The 22,473-nt window shown below is 44.0% G+C and overlaps 1 protein-coding gene across 25 annotated transcripts in view; it reads right to left on the reverse strand.

Annotated features, from left to right (window-relative positions):
• CACNA1C (calcium voltage-gated channel subunit alpha1 C) overlaps positions 1 to 22,473 on the reverse strand; it is a 463,884-nt gene that overhangs the window by 77,228 nt on the left and 364,183 nt on the right. For 13 of the 25 annotated variants that reach the window (XM_019288699.3, XM_019288716.3, XM_019288694.3 and 10 more), the window contains 13 exons: positions 21,243 to 21,357; positions 20,081 to 20,201; positions 19,884 to 19,953; positions 13,595 to 13,727; positions 11,837 to 11,966; positions 8,216 to 8,275; positions 8,020 to 8,079; positions 4,597 to 4,703; positions 3,076 to 3,163; positions 1,891 to 1,998; positions 1,167 to 1,219; positions 914 to 1,060; positions 67 to 268 (listed from right to left, as the gene is read on the reverse strand). In XM_019288699.3, coding sequence (XP_019144244.1) covers positions 67 to 268; positions 914 to 1,060; positions 1,167 to 1,219; positions 1,891 to 1,998; positions 3,076 to 3,163; positions 4,597 to 4,703; positions 8,020 to 8,079; positions 8,216 to 8,275; positions 11,837 to 11,966; positions 13,595 to 13,727; positions 19,884 to 19,953; positions 20,081 to 20,201; positions 21,243 to 21,357 — 1,394 coding nt within the window. The remainder of the gene's footprint in view (positions 1 to 66; positions 269 to 913; positions 1,061 to 1,166; positions 1,220 to 1,890; positions 1,999 to 3,075; positions 3,164 to 4,596; positions 4,704 to 8,019; positions 8,080 to 8,215; positions 8,276 to 11,836; positions 11,967 to 13,594; positions 13,728 to 19,883; positions 19,954 to 20,080; positions 20,202 to 21,242; positions 21,358 to 22,473) is intronic. The other 12 variants (XM_019288718.3, XM_019288713.3, XM_019288711.3 and 9 more) reach the window with 1 other exon arrangement.

A 22,473-nucleotide genomic window follows, 5' to 3' on the forward strand; every position in this document is an offset into this window, starting at 1 on the left:
TATCTTTTAAAATCTTATTCCCAATGCATTTTCTACCTTTAGTGACAGCAAGGTGTTGTAAATTACCTGGTTTTTGTCCAGCTCACAGTTCTTGTACTCTTGCTCTCCTTGTTCCTGAAATGTGACGATGACGAAACCAACGAAGATGTTCATCATGAAGAAAGCAATGATGATGATGTAGATAATAAAGAAGATGGAGATCTCAACCCTGTGATTATAGATGGGTCCCACATCCTCCATGTGGGAATCAATGGACCTATACAGCAACCTGAAAGCAAACAGGAGCCAAATGCAGAGAAAATCTGCAACTGCCTTGAGGCCTTATAGGTGATGTTATAAAGTTAAACTTTGTGGTTTTCTTCTGCTTGTATCAAAATTAATTCACTCAGAGATGTGCAGACTTGCGCTGCTTTGAGTGCAAACACTTGCAAAAGAGAAGACCTGGCTCTTGTTAATTTTACACATTTGAACCTGTTCAGGGTTGAACATAGTTGAACAAAATCATGCTCTTCAGTTAACAAAAGACAGGAGAGTCCCAACAGAGCTGTTGGGAACTGAGTTTAAGTGGAGAAACCTGAAACCTGACAATGCTGGAAAGAACCTGATATCCATTTTATATTCATTTATACACATAATAATTGTAACAAATACTGGTATCACTGCTACTGCTGGAAATCATCTTTTAAGAACCAGAGACACTGCTTTGCACCGTTTACAAGTACAGGGACAGAAATTCCTGTAGGAATTTATAGAGTACATAATACCACAGCGACTGCTGCTACTATTGCTATATTTAAAGCTCTAGACTTACTTAAATACTTAGAAAGGGAAAGACTATGCTCTGCCTTTGAATTTTCTCTTTTGAAATGAATGAGGACATTGCTAGTGTTGCACTGGTCCAAGAAACACTCACTCTGGCCAGCCCTCAAAGGTGGAGACGGTGAAGAGGGCCATCATGGCAGTCAGGACGTTGTCGAAGTCGAACTTGCTGTTCTCCCAGCTGCGGGGCTGTATCATGGGCTGGCTGACCTCCCCATCCTTGTAGGTGATGTAGTACCCTCTGTGTGTGAGAGTGGAGACACAACATGGCAGACCTGCACTGCCAGCACGAGGCGCCGCGCGTGGGCGGCCAGCGAAGGGGAGGGATTGGAAAAGGTCAGACCCACCTGCATTCTGCTTCTGTCTGCTTGGAGCTGTCAGTGCAGCTGTACAGCTTGCCCTTGGAAAGGAAGAAAGAGGAATGAAGCTTCCACTTCTGACAGCACAAGGGTTAGGGGAGATCATGTAGCAGGGTGTCTGCATTTACCCCTTGGTTAACCAGCCGTGTGTTTGCATGGCCTTTTGCAGATAGATGTAAGCAAACTGGCTTGAGGGTTGCCTGAATGTGGGTAGCACAGAGCACAGGCTTCTGTCTGCTTGCACAGTACTTTTACGTGCACATCCTGAACACTTGTTGTCAGGAGGATGGTGAAAAGCAAGGAGATAAAAGCAGACATAACGAAGTGCATGAACAACCCCCCGTGGTTGTCTGGCATGCGTCTTCCTCTGCAAGATGGGAGGTGCACAGCCTGCAAGGACCAATCCTTTTGAACAGCCCCCTTCACCTTCCTGGGACCATGCCATGCCAGTGTCAAGCTCTTTAGGTAAGAACGACATTAGTGATGATTCCTTATGATCACGGATGGTGGGCAAGAGTTCTGCACGTGCTTGGCTCAGTTGTGGAGAACTGCTGGTAGCAGAAGCCTGGGTAACACTGACAGTGCCCCAAATGTCTTGCCTTTCAACACAAAGACTCCATTTTCCCTTCCTCATGCTTTTCATGCAATTTTTCTTCCCATCCCTTAATACAGCTCAGTGTAAAGGGTGAATGAATGGGTCCAGTGGTTTTACCTTAAACAGCTGAACTCCAATGCAGGCAAACATGAACTGCAGCAGAGTGGTGACAATCACAATGTTCCCGATGGTTCGGATGGCCACAAACACACACTGGACCACATGCTGCAAGTGGAAGAGAGGAACAAAAGTCACTTGTAGGATTGTTCTCAACTGTCCTGGCTGAGGGAGAAGCCCAAGAATAAAAATGCAAATAATAAAAAATTATTTACCTAATACCCATTACCCAAGTCATGTCTCAGGAAAGGGACCAACCTCTTTAATTCCTTGCTGTACTTTTAGAAGCAGGCAGAAAGGGATAGAAAAGTACCAGAACTCAGCTCTCTGAAACTTCCCACATAGCTGGGCACCCACCAGCACATAGGAAGCAGTTTATCTAATACAGAGAGGTTGTGTTTAGGGTTGTGGGCCCATCTGTAACCCTAGAAAACCACATAATTTCACCTCTGTGCTGATGGGGCCGTTCAGCTCAAAAGCAGTGTGTCAGAAAAGGACCTGGCAAGCGTGGTGGACACAAAGTTGAATATGAGCCCTCACTACAAAGATGGCAAGTGGCATCCTGGGCTGCATTAGGCAAAGAACTTTTAGCAAGCTGAAAGAGGTGATTCTTCCTCTTTACTCAGCACTGGTGAGACTGTGCCTGTTGTACTGGGTCCAGTTCTGGCTCCTCAGTACAAGAGAACCATGGACATACTGGAGGAAGTCCAGCAAAGAGTCACAAAGATGACTTAAGGGATTGGAGCCTGTGTCCTGGGAGAAAAGGCTGAGAGAGCTGGGTCTGTTTGTCTAAGAGGAGGCTCGGGGGAACCTGGTCAATGTAGATAAATGGCTGAAGGGAGGATGCAGAGGAGGCAGAGCCAGGCTCTTTTCAGTGGCTCCCACTGACAGGACAACAGGCACAAACTGACACAGAGTAGGTTCATCTGAACATTGAGAAACACTTTTACTGTCAAGGTGACTGAGCATTGGAACAGGTTGTCCAGAGAAATTGTAGAGTTTCTCTCCTTGGAGGTACTCTAAATCCTGGGCAATCTGTTCTCAGTGGCCCTGCTTGAGCAGGTCCCTTTCAACCTCAGCCATACTGTGATTCTGCTGAAACATTACTTGAGCCACTGCAAAAGTCCATGTAGCCTGAAATAACCTGAATTTATAGTTTATAGAATGCACTGGGACTTATCTAACCTTTAGTCCTTTGGCTCTGTTGATGGCCCTCAGGGGCCTAAGGACCCGCAGAACACGCAGGATCTTCACCACGTTAATGGCACTGGACCTGGAAGAAAGCGTTGGAAGGTTTGAGAGATACAGCAATGCAGGGAGTGTGCTGCAAGGGCAGGTCTTGGAATTCTGCACAGCCTTAGCCTGCCTGAGGTGTTTAGTCAACTCCTTGCCATGGCACTTCAGGGGTAAGGAAACCAATCTCTGATGTTATCTTCAGAGGTCCTGCTTCTTGTTCTGGCTTTCATCATCTCTGCTGGATTAATGACAGGGGAATGGAACATGGGCAAGGTATATTTTTAGAGCAGGGCAAATGGACTCCGTAGATACCCATGATACAGGAATTGTGCCAAGATGTAGTCATTACCAAGGCATTTTCAGGTAAGGCTCAAAGAAGCACTCCATTGAAATATTCATAGAAGAGTGAAAAATCCAGGAGACTCCAGCATTAAAGGTATATTATCCACTCGGATTTTGATCCTACAGTGTGTTTGGCCCCTGAACCCACAAATAATTTAAGCGTGTGCATAAATTTAAGGATGTGAAAACTCCCGCTGAATTGATGAGGATGACTTTTGTGCTCACTTTTAAGTACTGAACACAACTATCTATTGCAGCAGAGCTCTCTGCACCTTCCAAGACTGAAACCCTGACTGAGAATCTTCCTGGTGCTCAATGACATCATGTTCTATTGATTCTGGGAACAGTTTCTATGTTAACATACCAAGAGTCTGAATTAGGTCTGTAAGAAAGAAACAGCAGGTCAAAAAAAGAACTGTGCCATTCTTAAGACCTTGACTGAAAGCCCAGTGGATCTTACAAATTCTCCTGCTTGACTTAGTGTGCAACATGGGCGAGCTGCTAACCTGTAATGGTAACAACTGGGAGCTTGCTTCTTATCAGATGTGAAACTAATTAGGAAACTTCCTACCCAACACATAGTTGGGTAAATCTGTAAACTTATTAAGCAAATTAACAGATGAACCAAAAGAAAACTGCATGACAGAAACAGATCAGCCACCACCACTCTGAATATTCTCACAAAACTGTTCAAGTGCTTGGTGGCCTTCCATTGACTAAGACTCACAACATCCTAGGAAGTAGGAAAACATTATCACCCCATTTTCCAAAGAAGTTATGATAGGTCTAGGAGTGAACCGTAAGTCACCGAACTGTCCTGAACCGAAACAAAGGCCTTGGAACAAAGCTAAGTGTTGTGATTCCCAATACACCCATTCTTTGTTCTCATTTGCTCTTTCAGAAAGATTCCCCCTTCCAGGTCACCAGAGTAGCATTTCCCAGTTACTACCTCCTCTCTTGAGGTTGAATTTTAGTGGTCTTGAATCATCTGAGAAAAACACCTCATGAACACCTCAACAGGCTCATGAGGAAAATCTTACCCAGATGAGACAATGAGCCTGAGCCATCCCTCCCAGCCCAGCCCTACAACCACCCCCAAAAGCAGCCAGTTGGAAATAGCTCACTCACTGGATCCCAAAGGAGATGAGAGAAACGCTGACCACCAGCAGGTCTAAGATGTTGAAATAGTTCCTGCAGAAGGAGCCCTTGTGGAGGAAAGCCCCGTATGCGGTCATCTGCAGGGAGGCACACGGAGACACAAACACACTTTGCCATCAGCAGCTGCCCAGGAACCAAACCCACCTGGTGATGCTCAGAGTGTATAACTGGGGAGGGGACAGTATTTCTAACATGGCAGACAATTTACCCACAGACCCCAAAGGAGGTGAGCCCCCATGGAAAGAAAAGAGAGTGAAAAAGACAGCAAGATAACTATGAAAGGCCTAAATAAAGAAAGCGGGGAAAATATGCACTTTGAGTGCACTGAGTAAATAACATTTAGAATTAGCAAAGCAGCAGAATGACTGTTTGCAAAAACTACTCTTTGCAATCACATGCTTTTCCCTTTTTCTTCAGTGACAGAGGGCACTTGTATCATATAAAGGCCCCTTTAGCAAAATGGATAAAAAATATAAAATAAAACGGGCTCTCCTGTAATTCTTTTCAGTACTTAGACCAGCTGCAGTGGACAGTTGATCACTCTTCCCTTTGTGAAGGAAAACCAGAATCCCTTGGGATTTGATGCTTTAGAGCTGAACTGAAACGACAGGAGAAATTACTGCTCTCTTCAGCTTGCTCCTTCTGTTCAGCTCAATCCCATATCCCTTTTCCTACCCATCTTCATTCATTCTTACTCTAGATGGAGTTGCATTTTCCCCTTAGTTTTCCTGACAAAGCCCAAGGCTATATTCCTTGAAACAGAGTAATTTCTTTGTGGAGGTAATCATTATAATTAACCAGGCAGAGGGAGGGAAAATAGTTAAATGGTTTTGCAAGGGAGGCTCTGCCCTGCCAGGGTATGAAGGGTATTGAATACCTGCTGGCTTTGAGGAGGATGTCACAGCTCCAGAGCTGGATCAAGTGACAGTGTAAACAGAGAAGTTTAGACTGGTCTCTGTTACAGACTGGGACTAAACGAGCCTGGCATAGTTCAGGAGGGTGAGGTGATGGAGTATTTGTACCACCTACCTTAGACTTGGTGAGTGATCTAATGCAGCTGCTTTGAAGAAACCCCATCCCCACAACTGCTAATGTTCCTTCCTTAGGAATTCTCATTCCCATCCAGGAATACAGGCTTCTAAGTCTGGTCCTCTGAACCTCATCTAAGTTACCCTCACCCGAGGCAGACACCATGAGACTGTTGCTCAGTGACGAGCTGTAGCCAGACTCCCAGCTGACAAGTGTGAACTGGAAAGTCGAACTGGAAAGTCAAACTGGAGTTTTCTGGCTCCTACCAGTAGCTCAGGGTGGCATATTGGCTGGAGGTTTCCAGCCTGTGGCAACTCTATTCAGAGCAGGGTGGAAGGGCACATGGTATATCAGATTATTTTCTTCACCAAACATCCATGACATCAGGGAACTGACTATCAATCAGACAGAAATTAGAGGGGGAGGAAGTATAAACTCTGGTCTTGGCTTAGAATTTATACTTATAGACACATTCAGCTGGGGAAGGGAGGAGGGGTTCTTGCCATAACAAAGGTGGTAAAGATGCCCTTTACTGGTTAGATTTTGTATGGCAATCTTGAAAGAAAGACACCATTGAAATCAGGAGGGGAAGCTCTGCTGAGTTTAGGTTCTATACAAACTGTGGTTCTCTCAAGCCTGTTGAGAGATTTTGTCATCTCAGAAGAGACTCTCAGGGCGTTTATAATCTATATTTGCCTCCTATCTGGAGCATTAAACAAGTTACAGCCTTTTAGGATGCCAATTAAAAAACCTTGGCAGTCACCTTGCCCATATTGACCTGAATGCAGGTGGTATTATCACCAACACGAGGGCACATGAAGCTGGTTTCTCTGCAGCCTTGAATATCCCATGGCCACTCATTCTTTTTCTTTTTTTTACCATTTACATTAACTTTGCTGTTCTGCAAAACATTGTGCCCAGTGCAAGGCAGCAGAGAAACATGCACCAAGAAACCAAGCTATTTGTGACTTAAACTTAGGGTCCTCACACTGCTCTCCCACTTGAACGTAGAGAATACCTGGGGATGTTGTCATAAATCACCCAAGTTGACAGGAGGACCTGGGGAAGGCTCAGGAACTCTGCAGGTACTCCCCTGATGAGAGCAGAGCAGCGGGCCAACAGGCTGGGTTACGCTCTGCTAACACTGAAGTCACCAGGAGAGTTACAGCTTCCTTCAGAGGGAGCAGAATTAGTGAGTCCAAACAGGTGCCTTGAGCTGTCCTTTCATTTTTCAATGTTGCTGTTGGGATGTTTTCCTTTTCTTGACAGGCCTTTTGGATCTGCCATGTGATCTGTGCACGTTCAGAGTTACTGTGTAAACACAGATGCAAACTGCACACAGGCTTAATGCCTACATCTCCCTGGAGAACATTATGGCTTTGGTAATTTCAAGGCATATCAAAAAAAGCACATTTCTCCACAAAAATATGCAGGGGCCACCCTGCTTGCCAGCCTTCCATGTAGATACTGTTATTAGGGTCTTGAGCTGCAAAGTTTGAGCAGCTCCAAGGCACTGCCTGCCAGCACTTAGAGCTAGCTTGCTGAGAAAAAAAACCCAGCTGCCAAGTGAACCTAGCATTTAGAAAGCCAGAACTTTGCTCAATTACTGTTATTTAAATTATTAGCCTACCAATTTGGGAAAATTAGAGTTAAGAACAAGGCAGCCTATTTTTGTTTTCTTCCAAGCTAAACCATTCTCCTGCGCATTCCCCTTGGTATTGAGCACATTCCTGGGAAACAGGAAGCTGGGTTTTGATGCAATAATTTTCGTTGGCAGCTACTGTCCTTGGTGTTTCAGTGGTTTGTACTCTTGGTTCTCTCTCTACACCTAAAAAGTGAGCTTTTGCACTGTGCTCCCTGCCTCCTACTTGGATGTGCAGCCTGTAAGCTCACAGAAGTTGTCAGCCACCCTTTGGGCTGGTTTCTGCAGAACAGAGACCTTCTCTTTGGGTGTAGCCTGTGTAAGAGGTGTGTGTATTCAGAGGTTCTTGCAGAGCAGAAAAGTCCTGTTTGGGAAAGACTGGCCAGGGTAGAGGGAGAAATTTATGAGGGAATGGCCTTTTTCTTGGTCCTCTCTTACATTTCCCACCATTGCACCCTTTTGTTGCAATTCCCCTGGAAAGCACTGTTTTGTTATAGGCCCTCAATTACAAGTTTGAATATCCAAATTTCCCAGGAGACTTTTTAAGCAACTACCGAAACGTCAAAATCAAAAGAAAAACAACCCTTGGAGCAGAGATAGTAATGGGGTTACAAAAAAAAAAAAAAAAAAAGAAAAGAGAGAGGGAGAGAAAGAGCAAAAGAGAGAAAGAGTGAAAGAAAGAAAGAAAAGGAGAAAACAAGTGTATTTCTCAGATTGGTTACCTTAAGAATAATTTCTAATGTAAAGATACTAGTGAAGACATAGTCTGCATTGCCTAGGATCTGAAAAATAAGCACAATTGGGTTAGTGGTACTGAGCGTGACCCAGGAACAAACAGGAGTGTGTGTTAGCAACAGAGACTGGCAGAAAACTAGAAAGCTTGTGAACAAGTCATGGGAGAGAAGATGGGCACTTTACCTTCAGAGCAATTTCAATGGTGAAAATGACAGTAAAAACTATATCAAAATAAAAGAGAATCTGTAAAAACAAAAGGGGATAGGAGCGGGGAGGGTAGGTCAGTGACTGATCACTTGAATGGGAAATCACAGTTCAAAATTAAATACATATGTTCTTTTCACAAGGGAATGGGGATGACTCTATGGGGAATGGTTTTGTAACAATGTCCTGTTGAATGCAGTGAAGGTCCTGGCACAGTGGACAAGAAACACATTACATGAAATCTTTCCTGAGTTACAATCCCATGAGCACTACAGAGGCAAAGTAACTTTTTGGTTGCTACAGGATTTTTTTTTTTTCTTTTTTAAATCTCATCGAGAACATTCAAGGGTTTTCCCAAATAGGATTCCAAACTGAGAACACAAAGAAAGCCTGGTCTCTCAGTGGAAAACGTGAGATTCCTTCTTATTAGCTTCCATTCAGTCTTGTCCTGTGCCTCTCTCAAAGGAAGAAAAGCGAACTGCAAATTCATACTCTAGCTATTCTTTCTTTCTCTATCCCGAATTGCTCTGGATTAGGATGAATAACAAAGACCCTGCCAATTGACCAGAATCTCAGCACTTGTATTGCAACCAGAATTTGGTCATTTGCTAAAGGTGCCTAACTAGATCTCGAATCTTTCTATTTGCATCCCGAATAACAAGCCCCCATTCCCAGGAACATAGACCTGGGGATGGAGATATCCATGGCATGCACAGCAGACCACAGACAGTGCCCCTGGGGCATCACAGGAGGCAGTGAGAAGTCTGGAAGTGTAAAGGACCTTTCAAAGTATCAGCATCAAGGACAGGAATGTCCTTCACTGCCAATCAGTTGGCATCCCACAGTAAGTGGGAACTTTCTCCTTGACTTATGGGACCAGAATTGAGCTCTCTTTGTTTCCAATATATTTCAACATCCCAGGCCACTTTAGTGCTGCCTACACTACAAATGTTGAATATCAAAAGCATCATGCCCATGGTCTACTGTTGTTTTACCATAATCAAGTTCTAAACCAGAAGGCCAGTAAGTGGAAGCTGTAGAAAACTGATAATTTATGAAATTTAGACCTTTGCTGCTAAAACATTAACCAACATAAAACAGAAAACTGCCTTCTCCCATCCCACAGGCGTTTATTGTATCTTAGTGCCTGTATCCTCACTCAGATTTATAAGTGGCTAAATTCTTAGAGCTTGGTATGCAGTGGGGCAGCTACTGCAAATTCCAGGGTCATTTTACATTGCACTATTTAAGCATAATCCAAATCTGGACTGATTTACAGACACTGCACGTCAAATGGGGGGACGTATCACTTACTGCTACCATATAACTCAAAAGTCTTCAGGTCACTGCTCAATTTTTAATCCCAAATTCTTCTCAAGGCTGTCTTGGGCTCTATCAAGTTTTGCTGCTTAGAGAATTAAAAAAGGGCCACTTCAGGGGGACAGATCTCAATTTCAACCTATATTAATTTACATACATTATAACTGGAAATATCCTTTTGCCATGTTGCTTTGTAAGTCCTGACATTTGATTATTTTATCAATGGAATAATTTTATAATCAATAGGTCAGATTCATGGGTACTCTCTGGCTGCTTTGCATGACTCCACCAACATAAAGAAGCTGTAAACTTGATTAAATGAATGATTAAGCTGTACCTGTCACTGCTTTACCTCACCAGAGTGCTGCAAAGGAGCTAGAACACACTGGTGAATCTGCAGCTAGCAAAGATGCCCCTCACAGATGAAATAATGCCTAATGAAGATGGCCACGGCCCCACCTGTGCAGGAAGTTCCATTTCTCAGCTGGCATATTTATTATTATCTAAACATGAACTTCCTCTAGAATATATTAAAATGAAGGAGCACCTTGCCAAGGTGCAAACGGGAGAATATTGTGAGCACAGTCTTGGGACTTGTTTGGACTTCAAAGGCTGTTTGATCGGACTGGGCTGGCACTTCCAAACACTGCCTGAGCCCTGTGTGACACGAGAAAGACACAGCCTGCCCCAGGAAAGAAGCAGTCCAAGCCTCTTTGCTAGCCCTTGCTGGGCTCTGTCTTCCTGCTCTGGGATAGTCTGTGCCAGCAGCATCCCCAGTCTGCACGAGTCCTTGTGCACAGGCTCGTGCTGAGTGAAGGCAGAGGCAGCTTTGCTTTCAGCTTGCTTTCTTCCTTCTCCTCCCAGGCCTCCGTGTGGGCACAGGGGAGGACACAATCCTACTGTTCTACTGTCACAGTGCAAAGGCAGGCCACTTTTGCAACCCACACATCTTGTCAGTGTCCCCTTGTATGATACTTTTAAACATCTGTACCTGCAAAAATTAAACACAGATTTTCATGCAGCACCAGTGGCTTCAAATACACAAAACAATGCTTTGCCTCAAACCTCCAGCTCTTTAATCCAGGACAATCTGCTCTGACTCTTTTTTTTCCCCCTCTCATTTAAATCTCTCTGCTACAGACTCTGAGACAGTTTCTGTGGCATGTCAGGAGCCCATCTGCCAGCTGACATGCTGCAGCACTGATACATATTGGCATTCAGTTATCCCTACGTGGTGGGCACACTCATTTGTGCACAAGTGGGTTATTGGTGGCACAGGTTTGACTGGATTATTTAGCATCCTCCTTCAGGACAAAATGCAAAGCCCCTCTGAGAAATTCTCAGGGATAAACTTCCATTAACACCTTCTCTGCATGCACATATGTATTCTAATGCATGCTCAGGCCAGGATACGTCAGGGAGCATTAAATTAAGGTTTTATTATTAAACAAGAAAAAACCATCCTACTCTTCAATCCTAGCAAACTCTTCAGGCATCAAGGCACCAAAATGCCACTGCGGACACCAGAAATCAGAGGTCTTGCATATGTCTGCTGACCCTTCATTTTTCTGCCATGACCCCTGACTAATGGCACAACCACTGGCAAAGTTAAGGGAGCACTGAACATTTCAAAAGGTCAGGAAAGAGGGTGAGAATGTATCTCTGTGCTGAATGCATTCCTCTTCTCCCCTCAGGCAGGTAAGGAGATGAGCACAGCATATTTTTTGAGGGTTATCTCAAATTTGATGATAGCTTTGCAGCCTGTGTTCAAATAGTCTGATTCTAACCTGGATGACATCAATTTTCCTCAGAGTGACTGCATCAAACTCAAGAATGTTACTCCAAATTTACACCAGTGAGAATAAAATAGAAATCAGGCCCTGGGCTTTTTAGTTCAAAAGGCAGCATGTGGCAGCAGAACAAATGGTCCCACAGGAACCCGAAAATTCCTCAAAATTGAATTATCTGTATCCCAATCACTGTTTCTACAGCTCATTTCTAACGCTTTAATCCCAGGGAAGAACAATTTTGCTTCAGCCTCCTGTTCCTCCTTTCCCTGCACACACTTCTGAAGTGAACTAGAGGCCAAATCCTGCACTGACTCATGTTTCCTGCAAAACCTAATGATTTCACACGCAGCCTACAAAAGGCAGAAATCATGGAAGACAGGCACTCCCAAAGCCTCTGATGCAGCCTCTTCTGCCTTTCCTGGCTTCAGCTCATGATCTGTTCATACCACACTTGCAATACCCAGCGAGGGAAGGAGGATGTGAAGCATACTTGGTTCCTAAAGGAGAGGTGTCGCACGGGGTCCTCAGCTGCCAGGGAGATGCTGCTGAGCAAGATGAAAAATAGGATCAGGTTGGTGAAAATGTTATCGTTAACGATTCGATGGCAGTGGACACGAAACCTGCAAGAGAGAGGAGAGGCACGACTTTATCTCTCAAAGAACACCAAGACCTGGGAAATATTTCCCCCCTCCTCTTCTGCCAGCAGGACCAGAGGATTGCCCTGCAGAGCACCTTCCCTCTGCTCCAGCACAGGGACAACCTGTGCAGGGCAATGCTGGCTCTACACATCACGCAGGACTCACACTCGGTGTGTTTGGATGGAGAACAGTCACTCCCTCCTGACAGAGCTTTTTGTGATTTCCATGTGGTCTGAAACCTGCCAGCCCAGAACTATAGCCCTTGCTTTCATTTACAGAACCATTCCTGATTCATTTAGGAGCAAAGTAGCAGAAACAGGCTTTAGGGTGCCAGTGTCCTGAGCTGGGACTGGAGCGTCACTTCACAGGAGCTATGGGGGATCTACCTTGCTAACAGGGTACAGGCCTGGCCAAATGGATATAGGGCAGGCTGGCATCAGCAAATGACTTCTGAGAGACATCGTGCCATGCAGGTTGCGTGATGAACATAAGCCCACTTGCTGCTCTCAGTGGCAAACAAGCAGGTAAAGAAGGAGCAGTGTCCCATCAAACTTGCTTACTGGAGACCATTACACCACCTTCCATATGCTGGTAGCAGGCTGTGAGGAGTTAAACCCCATAATAGCTCTGTGCACAATTCTACAGGCACTTCATTAATCTATTTAGCTCTACTCTTGGCTGTTAGGGCTCCAAGTCCCTATTATAGCAATTTTACAGATGACTGCAGAGGTTAATTTAGTTCTCCAAATGACAGGGGGTGGGTGGCACAGCTAGCATTACAGCCCATGCGCCCCAGCCATCCTCAGTCCCTCCCTGTTACACATACCCAAGGAGGAGTGGCACAAGCTCTGCTGGGAGAAAACTGGCTCTGAATTAGCAGGCACAGCCCTGCCTTCCTCTGGGGCTGCGTTTGGAGGCTGAGTCCTTAGGAGAGATACTGGAATGCAGGGTGCTGCCCAGACCATTGGGCAGTGAGCTCATTGCTGCACCCTTGCAAAGACAAACTCACCCATGTCCTACCAGCCCTGCGCCCACCCAGAGGTCCTGCACGTCTGTTTTGGACAGGCAGGTGTGACAATGTGAAGCTGCATTGCAGGAGCCCGTGGGAAAAGAGTGAGGGAAGAATTGCTCTTCCCAGGCTCCCCTCAGAGCTATAGACTCTCCTCCTCCTCCTCTCATTTCTTCTTTGATGTGCAGCAGTGAGCAGAGACACATGAACTCCCTGCTGGGAGTGGATTTTGAGCAGCCCTTAGGACAGGAAGCTGCTACCTCCCACTTGATGGATTGCATGGTGGGTCTCCTGCAATTTGGACCTGAATATGATGGGGAATTCCAGCTACTCGCCTCTGCCTCCCTTACTTCTGAAGTTTTCATGACTTGTCTCTTCAATCAGCCTTGCACGTGCCGTGGGCTCCCATTGAATATTTTCATGGCACTCCCTACAGTTGTGGTTTCCTGAGGATTTCATGCCTTAAAGGAGATAGGGTCAAAGGAACCTTCTGGTATGAACTGCTGAAAGGGAGCTCTGCACCTCGTAACTATTGGGGCCCAACGTGAAAGGGGTACCTGCTCTTCACCTCCTTCTTCTGGCTAACCAATCTTTTAAATACCTGTTGTTAGGACTGAAGATGAAAAAAGCACTGGCATCAGGCATGGGCACAGCCTTTTCCTTGAGGTGGAGCTCAGACATCGGGCGAGGTCGAGGGCCAACAGGCATCTCTGGTTCTTCCTCATCTTCCTCTGCTGCAAGGAGCATTTTTGTCTTTTAATGCACAATACAACCCATTCTGAAGCGCTGGGGCATTTGTCTCTGTCATAATTAGAGCTAAAAGCTAAGGACCATTAAAACAGGATGCTGAAAGCTTGAGGCTCCTTGCCTTTCCTTCCTTCGAGGCAGTGCCCTTTACCCAGGGCTCACCCTGGCAGACATTGATCTCGCCTCTCTGTAAAACCATTAGTGCTGGAAAACCTACGATATTCCCACAACACTCTCCTCAGATGCTTCACAGTCCCTTCTGCAAAAAACAAATGAAAAGGCTACTTCTAATGACTCATTTGAATCTTTCTTGCTGTGGTCTAGATCCATTTTCTGTTTTCTTATTTTCCATGGACACAGAAAATTAAAAATCGCCTTCCTCTAGCAGAAAGCTTTTGCACACTTGAGGACCACTATTATGCCTCTGGGACAATATCTGGTTCCTAGAGCAAAACAGCAGCAGCCTTTCCTGAGGTGCTGTGTCCCCCAGGTCTCTGATTATTCTTCCTCCTTGCTTCCAGATTATCTGCAGGATTAACCTGCAGCTGAGGTTTCACTGCTGCAGAGGAGGGCTAGATTACTTCTTATATCTTGTAATACTATCTTCCTGTTAAACATCCTCCTTGGAGATGTTTCATTATACTCTGGCATTAATTTGCCATCAGTGTCTGATATGCACAAAGCACAGATTATTTACCACAGAGCAACAGTCTGGTCTGTCACTCCCTCCTCTGCACTCCTGCTGCTCACTGTTCCCAAAAGGGGCACTTAGACTTCATCCTTACTGAAGGGCATTTTTTTTTTTTTATTCTGACCAGTCCTCCAGTTCTTCAAGATTGTTTTTCTCTATTTGTGAGGATCTCCATGGAGCTGCTGCCACATCTGGAACCATGCTTGGACAAGCACATGTATGCCCCAGAACAAACAGTGAGCATATGCACACTGACTTACACTGATCAGAAAGCCTTAAAATTGTCCCCTTTTAAAATTTAGTGGGGGGAAGATTAGAAAGATGGGAGGCTGAGACCCTTGAACCTGACACTTAAGGAGTACATCTCCAGGCAGATCAGTGAGCAACCCCAAGACAGAAAATGAGAGATGAAGGCTAAGTGCTACGTGAAAGAGAAGCTTCCACCTTTGAGGATTTCTTCTACCTGCTGAAGTCAGATGTTGTTTTGTAAATGACATGATAGGATTTTGCTATTTCAAAGATCCCAATCCTTTCACTTAATCAACAAGACAGGAAAAATCTTTAAGAAAGGAGCCTGACAAGTTAGATAAAACTAATTATCTTCCAGGCACTGCAAAGGAGGAAACTCTAATTGAAAGGTTCATCTTGAGTCCATAAAGAGAGATAATTTCCCGGAATGGTGTTCCTTTAGGGTGAGGTACTGTACTTGATCTGGTTACAGGACACATCAGAAAGAACAGATGAATCAGCACAGATCCTGATCTAGATACCAGAGAGAGGAGAAAAATGCCCTTTTCGAATGCAGGCCATTATTACATGCAAATAGGATTCTTTCTTTACACTTCCAGTACCAAGAGTTCAGCTCAAATTCGCTTGATAGATCATTGCATAAATGTTTGAGCTGGTACATGGAGTCTGTACTTTTTAAGTCAATCTGTTTTTTAACAGCTCAATTTTATGTGTAATATACTTCATAATACTCTTTCTACAGGCTGTGTTAGTTGAAGAAACATCTTTCAGAACTACTTTTTTGCACAGGACTTGTAAAACAGGTGTTAATGTTAATACTCATGTTTATGTAATATAACCATATTTTGCACTTGCACCTTTAATCTGTAGATTTCAGAGTAGGCTGACAAAGAGTGAGGTAAGCAAATTCTTTTTCTTAACAGGCCAGAAAACCAATGCCTGGGATCACGTGGGATATTTGAAGCTCTTACTTAAGAAGAGTATTCTGGGTCCCTGCTCTGTGCCTTCAATGTGAGATCATTCTTTTTTTATTTCTCAGAGGAATGCTTAAAATACACTTTTAAATAGGCATGGAACAATGCCTCTGGAAAATCGACACTCAGCAGAAGAATCAGCCCCATGAAGACCATAAAGAACATTGTTCCTCTCCTCTTCTTCTCATGTCTGCCATACAGCAAGAAATGTATTAATGACTCTGGGAACCAAATACCTTCAGACTGAAAAACACATTCAGTTCCTCTGCCATAGATAAAGAGTAATGTTCTACTTTTCACTTAGAGTCTAGGACACAGAAGAAAGGAAACATTGAGGGCCAAATTCACAAAGAAGAACGTGATTCCAGCCTCATCCCAGGTCACCACCCATGCTATCTGCCTCCATATAGAAGCAGCACAGCTGCTCACATTTGTAGAAGCAAATGTGCTTTGGCTGTGGGGACAAGCACAAACAGGCTACAGTGCAATATCAGTGAGAAATTCGATGATGGGGAGGTTTATTTTTCCTGTACAAAGACCAGAACTCTCGTATAAGGACATTATTTTGCTTCAAGCTCCCATGAATCATCCCAAGATTTACCTTCATTTGACATTCTGAATTCTTTGTCTATTTCTGTACTAGACTGCAAGACTAGCTCCCTGTCTTCCTGTAATAAACATATCATCATAATAATCCTTCTAGTGTACACAAATCTCTGGGAGAACTAATCTGTCCTTCTGAAAAAGAGGCTAGGTGATCTGAGGAGCTGCAAGTGTTCTGGGGCCAAGGAGCAGCACTGTGTGGCAAACAGAGTCAGGAGGGGTTATTGAGAAAACTGGCTGAAGGAGCAGAAACAAATCAGAGAAGGAGCAAGGTAGGTTAGGAAAGACCCTGCCTTGTTAGGAAAAACAAATGAAGTGACCAATCCAAATGGTTTCTGAACACTGAATTAGGGTGAATGATGTTTTCAGAGGATGGACAGTCATGGGAAGTGCCACAGGCACTGACAGCTTAAATCATAAAGAGGAAATAGGTAGAACCAACTGGCTGCATCTAGGAAGCAACAGGATGTTTCACTTAGAGCACAGCTGAAAATGGATCCGTGTGCAAGCTGCAGGAAAAGGTGCGCCCAGCTGGGCTGGATATGGCTGCACAGCATCTCCTGCAGCACAGCCAGACTGGTCAGCAACCAGCAGAAGGATTCTGGACTGCTCAGATGTCCACAAGGGAACTGGACGGGTGTATGGGTGGGGACTGGGAAATTCTTGCTTGCCAGTGCTGGGGGAAGCCTTGAGGACTTGCTTTCCAAAGCCAACTGCACGAGGCAGAGGTGACCTGTCACGTCAGCTCTGAGAGTGCCTTGGTGTTTCTGGGCTTGATCCAGCAGAGTGGAACAGATGACTGTGGTAAATCTGATCTAATAAGGGGTTTACAAAACCTTACTGCATCTGAGCCTTATGGTTGGCTTCCATGAGGTCCAAATGTGGATTTTGTGACCTGTTAGAGATCATCTTCACTCTTCACAAAGAATTGATAAACAATTCAGGGAACAGGCCTGTTTAGAAAAGGCATCAATGCCATACAATGGCAAGAGACCAGGATGGTGTCCCTTTGCATTTCTAGTAGGAGACAGGAGAAAACCTGATAATCCATTCAAATTTTAGGTTGTGTTCAAAACTATGTTCAGCCAGGGACTGGCATCCCTAGGCAGCCATTAAAAATGTTTTCACTTAATTTTCCTCACTCTAACTCTATGCATGGCTGCACGACAAAAAAAATGTGGGTGTAGGTTTTTGTTACATAGTTCATTTGTAAGCTATTATTTCTAAGCTATCTACAGAAAGTAAATAAACCTCAATTCTATTAGCAGTAGACTTAAAATCGACATCCAGGTGACTGTTCCTTCACTTGAAAAAAAGGTAATGGTCTGCAAATGCAAGCCAGCTGAGAAACAGAAACAAAACTGTATCAAGCTGTTTTAATCTGTGCTTCTTACTAAAGACTCCCACAAACCCCTTAGCAACTGGGGATGTGTGTCCAGTAAGTGCCTGTGCCTACAGAGGTGATGGGAAGATTAAATCCAGAGTGATCTGCCTCAGGCAGAGCAAAAGCAGGACTGCACAGAGTTAGAACCACACCCTATTTGTGATAAACTGGCTATAAACATGGAAGAATACAAGTATAGCATGTGTGAGGGCTTCTTGGACTGACAATCAAATACAAGGAATGGTTTTCCATTTTGCTTCTCTGAAACCCTTGTCCATCTCCTCAAAATGAGCTCTTGTGTCCTTTTTACCCTATCAAATCAACCTATTACCAGTCATTTATTTATCAGGAATTATGGAATAGAAGAGAAAGTGTTTTATGGCCTCTTATAGCCTGTTCCATAAGCACAGAAACACGGAAGAGCAGAGCAGGGAAGGATCACAAAAGGCCCCCTGGTTCATGCCTCTGCCAAGCCAGGTTCAGTTAATTATAATATCTAAGCCTTTTCTGGGAGACATTTTTCTGACCTGTCCTTAATGACATTCAGCAATGCTGGGCTTCCACAGCTGTCTCTGTGAACTTTTCCAGCCTCAGCATTAGAAAATTCTCTTTGCTGTGAATCTTAAATCTGTTACTTCATAGTGGAGATAATTCTCCTCCTACCTGTAGAAGTCTTCTTTGTATTTGAAGATGTTTCTCCTGCCTTTCCTAAGTCAAATGACCAAGGTTCATTCAATCTTAATTCTTGCTACCTACTAGCATTGTTTTCCCCATTCTCTTCTAGACTCCTTCAAATTCAGCCCTACTTCTCTTAACCAGAGCACCCAAAATGGGATATGATATTCCAGTGGAGATCTTATCAATGGTGAACACAGTAAAACAACAGCTTTGCTCTGATTCGCTTTCACTGACCAGTGAAAACAAACCCATAACTGGACAAAAGGGTCATTCTTTCTCTGTTTATAAATCTCACTACTTGCTTGCCTTTTCAAAGACAGCAAACTGTTGCTGGCATCTGTTGCGCTTGTGATCATAAGATGCAGATCCTTTTCTCAAGGACTGTTACCTAACTAGCTGTCACCTAAGATCCTTTATTTGTCAATTGTTTATTCCTGTCTATGTGTAGAGCCTGGCACTTCCAATTTCATTTAGACCATTTATCCAGGACCTCAGGAGCTCTTTGAATTCTAATGCTGCCCTCCAGCATGCTTCTTGTCCTTCCTAGCTTTGTGTCATCTACAAATGTAATAAGCATATTGCCTCTTCCATCACTCAGGTCATTAACAATGAACTGGACTGAACTCTAGACAGGCTTTTGGGTTGCACAAACTCACTTGGGCTACCACTGCTCTCCCCATAAAGGGTCTGATCATTTCTCTCCTGATCCTCTCGACCATATTTTTCTAGTCAGCTTATGAGAGCACTGTAAGAGACAGTCAGAAGCCTTACAAAAATAAAAGAATATGATATCTACTTCTTTTCTCCTGTCTACAAGTGTTTTCAGCTCCTTTTAGAAGAAAATGAGGGTGGTTTGATGTGATTAGCTCTTGGCAAAACTATGTTGGCTGCTAGTCATCTCCTTATCTTGCGGCCATATAGTTTGTTTAATCCTTTGTTCCAGCACTTTTCCAAGAATGGAAGCTGAGCTGACTAGCTCCAATCCCAACCCCCATTCAGGATCTCTTGAGCACTGTCAAAAGTTCTAAGATTTCTTCAACCAATCTTTCAAGTATCTGAGAATGAAGTTAATTAGGCCCACCTGACTTGAAAACCAGCCTAATGCTACAGCTTGTTTCTCGAAATCCTAGGCTGAGATCTTATGCCATTAGACTTGTATTAAGGTCATGTCCTTTTTGATTAGTAAACAGTGCAAAAAGGCGTTCAGCACTTTCCCTTTCATGACTATCTGCTGTGAGACTCCCCTGACTGCTGAGGACTGAAAAAGCACACTGAAAACAGTGTCATATGTATATTTTCAAATAGGGAGATTTTTATACGATTTGATTCTCCGTAAAGCTCTGTGTTTTCCATTAAAGAGCTTCACAGAGAGCCCAGTCAAACATGACTGATCAGTATAGGGGCTGCAAAGGACCACGTCCACACCTGTGCAAACACAGGCAAGCACATCATGCTGCCCCATCATGAAGGCATTTCCAGCATACCTGCTACCACAATTTGTCTTTGTGTGCATTAGCAACTGGGGCTTCTGTTGAGTGAGGGCTAGAAGGAAGGAGATGTATACCTGGTGCTTCTGTTGTGGGATAAGGGCTCTTTTCTTCGTTTTCGTTGGGCTGATAATCATCCACATTGATCTGACAGAAATGGAAGGAGAAGCATCAAAGACCTTGTCTGATAAAGCAGAGAGTTTTCATTCCCTTAGAAACCCAAGCTGTTCATGCCATCACTGCACAGAGAGCGCTGGCTGCCAGCAGACCTTACCTTGGTAGCAGGTGGGGATTCTCCATCAGCAGTGATCGATTTCAGCTCAATTTTCTCCTCCTTTGTCTCTTCCTCCACAGCTGTTTTTTCCATCTCCTGTTTCTTTTCAGGACTAGCAGTCCTAGCAATTTTACAAGATAAAAACCGAAGAGTTACAAAGGTGGAAAGCTGCTTCCCTTTCAGGAACTTCATGTAGTACAGCACACAGCATGAGAACAATCAGCTGGCTGGAATCTCCATTCTGAGTTCAGCTTCCATACCAGTGGCTCCACCTTGTCCTCATCTGCAGGCAAAGGCAGAGGCTCTGATCTATTTTTATTTAGTGTCCCTTATTTTGCAGCTTTCTCAATGGCCTGTGTTTGTGTGTGTGTTTGTGCAAATGCATATTTTAGGTCTGTCAGCAGAGATCTCTTTGTTCACCCAATGACAAAGGACCATTTTCAACCCATATCTTGCAAACTTCCAACTACGTTGCCTACAAAAGTTTTGCCCCTCACTGCACCCTTAGAGGGAGGGAAATCTGCTGAGTTGCATGCAGGATGAAGCAGAAAGATGTACACAAGAGATCCCCTCCAAGCAGCCTGGAAGACAGTGAATAGAAATAACCAGAGAGGAGAGGCTTCCCTGCTGCTGGCAGCTGGGAATGACAGAGAAGCTTCGTCTCATCCAGCTTGTGCCCCTAAGTGTCTGCAGAAACACTAAAAGAACTGGCAAGAGAAGAACAGCATGTGGCATCAAAAGAAAAAGAAGCTGCTAAATCTCATCATGGGAATGACAGAAAATATGCCTCGTGGCCCAAAACAGTCAGAACATAGTAGGGAGATTCAAATGGGATTGACACCATTTCACACTCAGTCTCTGCTGCTGCTCTGAAAGCTCATCAGTAACCCAGACTTCCTTTCCTCTGCTCACATCACTGCAGCTGGGGGAACTCCCAGCTCACAACACTTTCTTTTCTTATGGTTAGAATTCCTTTGCATAAAAATTTATATATATATAATTCCATCTATAATCACATTAATCACATATGTAATCTATACACATACAGACAAGTTATATATATTACACACGTGTGTGTATAGACATCATATACATACATATATATATATGCTGTGTGTAATTACAGGAATGTGTGCAGATAGGTGTATGCAAATGGATTTACCTAGCTAGCTTTTTCCTTTCTTTTTCCTCTTCCTCCTCTTTCTGTGCAGATGTTAAACTCTCAGCATCAGCAAGGTTGTCCACAGCAATGGCCAAAAATACATTCAGCAGGATATCTGTTTGTGTGCTACTTAAAGAAAATGGGCTTTGAAAACTGCAGAAAAAGATTATACCAAAGGTTTCTTAATTGAAAAGTTTTAGCAACCTGTCATCAGATCTCTTGGATTTTCCAAACTTCCATTTCACACAACTGCATATCCATCATGCACAAACCTACACCTTCCTTCCACACAGATAACACACTTTGTGGGTTTTCAAAATTTCACAACAGAGTGGCTCATATAAAACATCTAAGCCTAGATTTACATTTTAGTTTCCAGTTTCCCAAGAGTGTCTCCCTTTGTGCAGAGAATCCCACTGAACATAAGAGAAGCCCTGAATGCTTTGCATCTTCTGACAGTTGAGGTTACACGAGTGGATTTTATGGATAGCAAGCACAGTACTCTGATGAGTGTTTCCAAGGTTCATTTAGTCTGGACAGTGAAGGGTTGAGCTGACAACTCTGCCACCTCCCAGCAGAATCCATGCATGGCCCGTCATGCCCATGTAGCTGAAGGGCATGGAATCACAACTGTTTTCTTGTCTTACCAGTCAGTGTTCAGATCTCATGTTACAAATCTGTCCATAAGGTCATTTTACAAATTTCTTGAGTGTAGGTCTTATTATACCGTGATAACTTTTAAGCAAACCCTGTTCAAGGCTTATTCTGGACACACAGAGATCCCCCCCTCCCCGGGCTCCAAGGTCTAAAGGCTCCAAAGTCAGCCAGCATGTAGATTTGTCTCACGTTTTCACAAGGAGATCCAAGTTGTAGAGTTTTTTTTAAGCTGTCAGCCAGATTGCCTACCTTGACCTTCAGACAAGTGGAATTGCACCACCTCACTTTGAAGTGAGGGCATGCAGGTCAACTGAAACGTCAAATGACAGGGTTTGAGAGATCTGAATTATGGGCAAAGGCCAGAGGAGCTGGGCTGAGTCTACAAGGTGGCTTTTTAGAAGCATCAATATAAAAGGAAATGTCACCTCTGACACAGGAGGGCCATTTATTAGGGAAGCAGAAACTAAACATGGACAAATTTGCAGCAAACTGAGATGGGGAACAGAATGGCAGCTCTATGTGATATGCAAATTCCTCTGAAGAGACACTCACAGCCTCATCATGCAATGTGCTT

Source organism: Corvus cornix, chromosome 1A, assembly GCF_000738735.6.
Source record: "Corvus cornix cornix isolate S_Up_H32 chromosome 1A, ASM73873v5, whole genome shotgun sequence".
In the NCBI taxonomy this organism is placed as follows: Eukaryota; Metazoa; Chordata; class Aves; order Passeriformes; family Corvidae; genus Corvus; species Corvus cornix.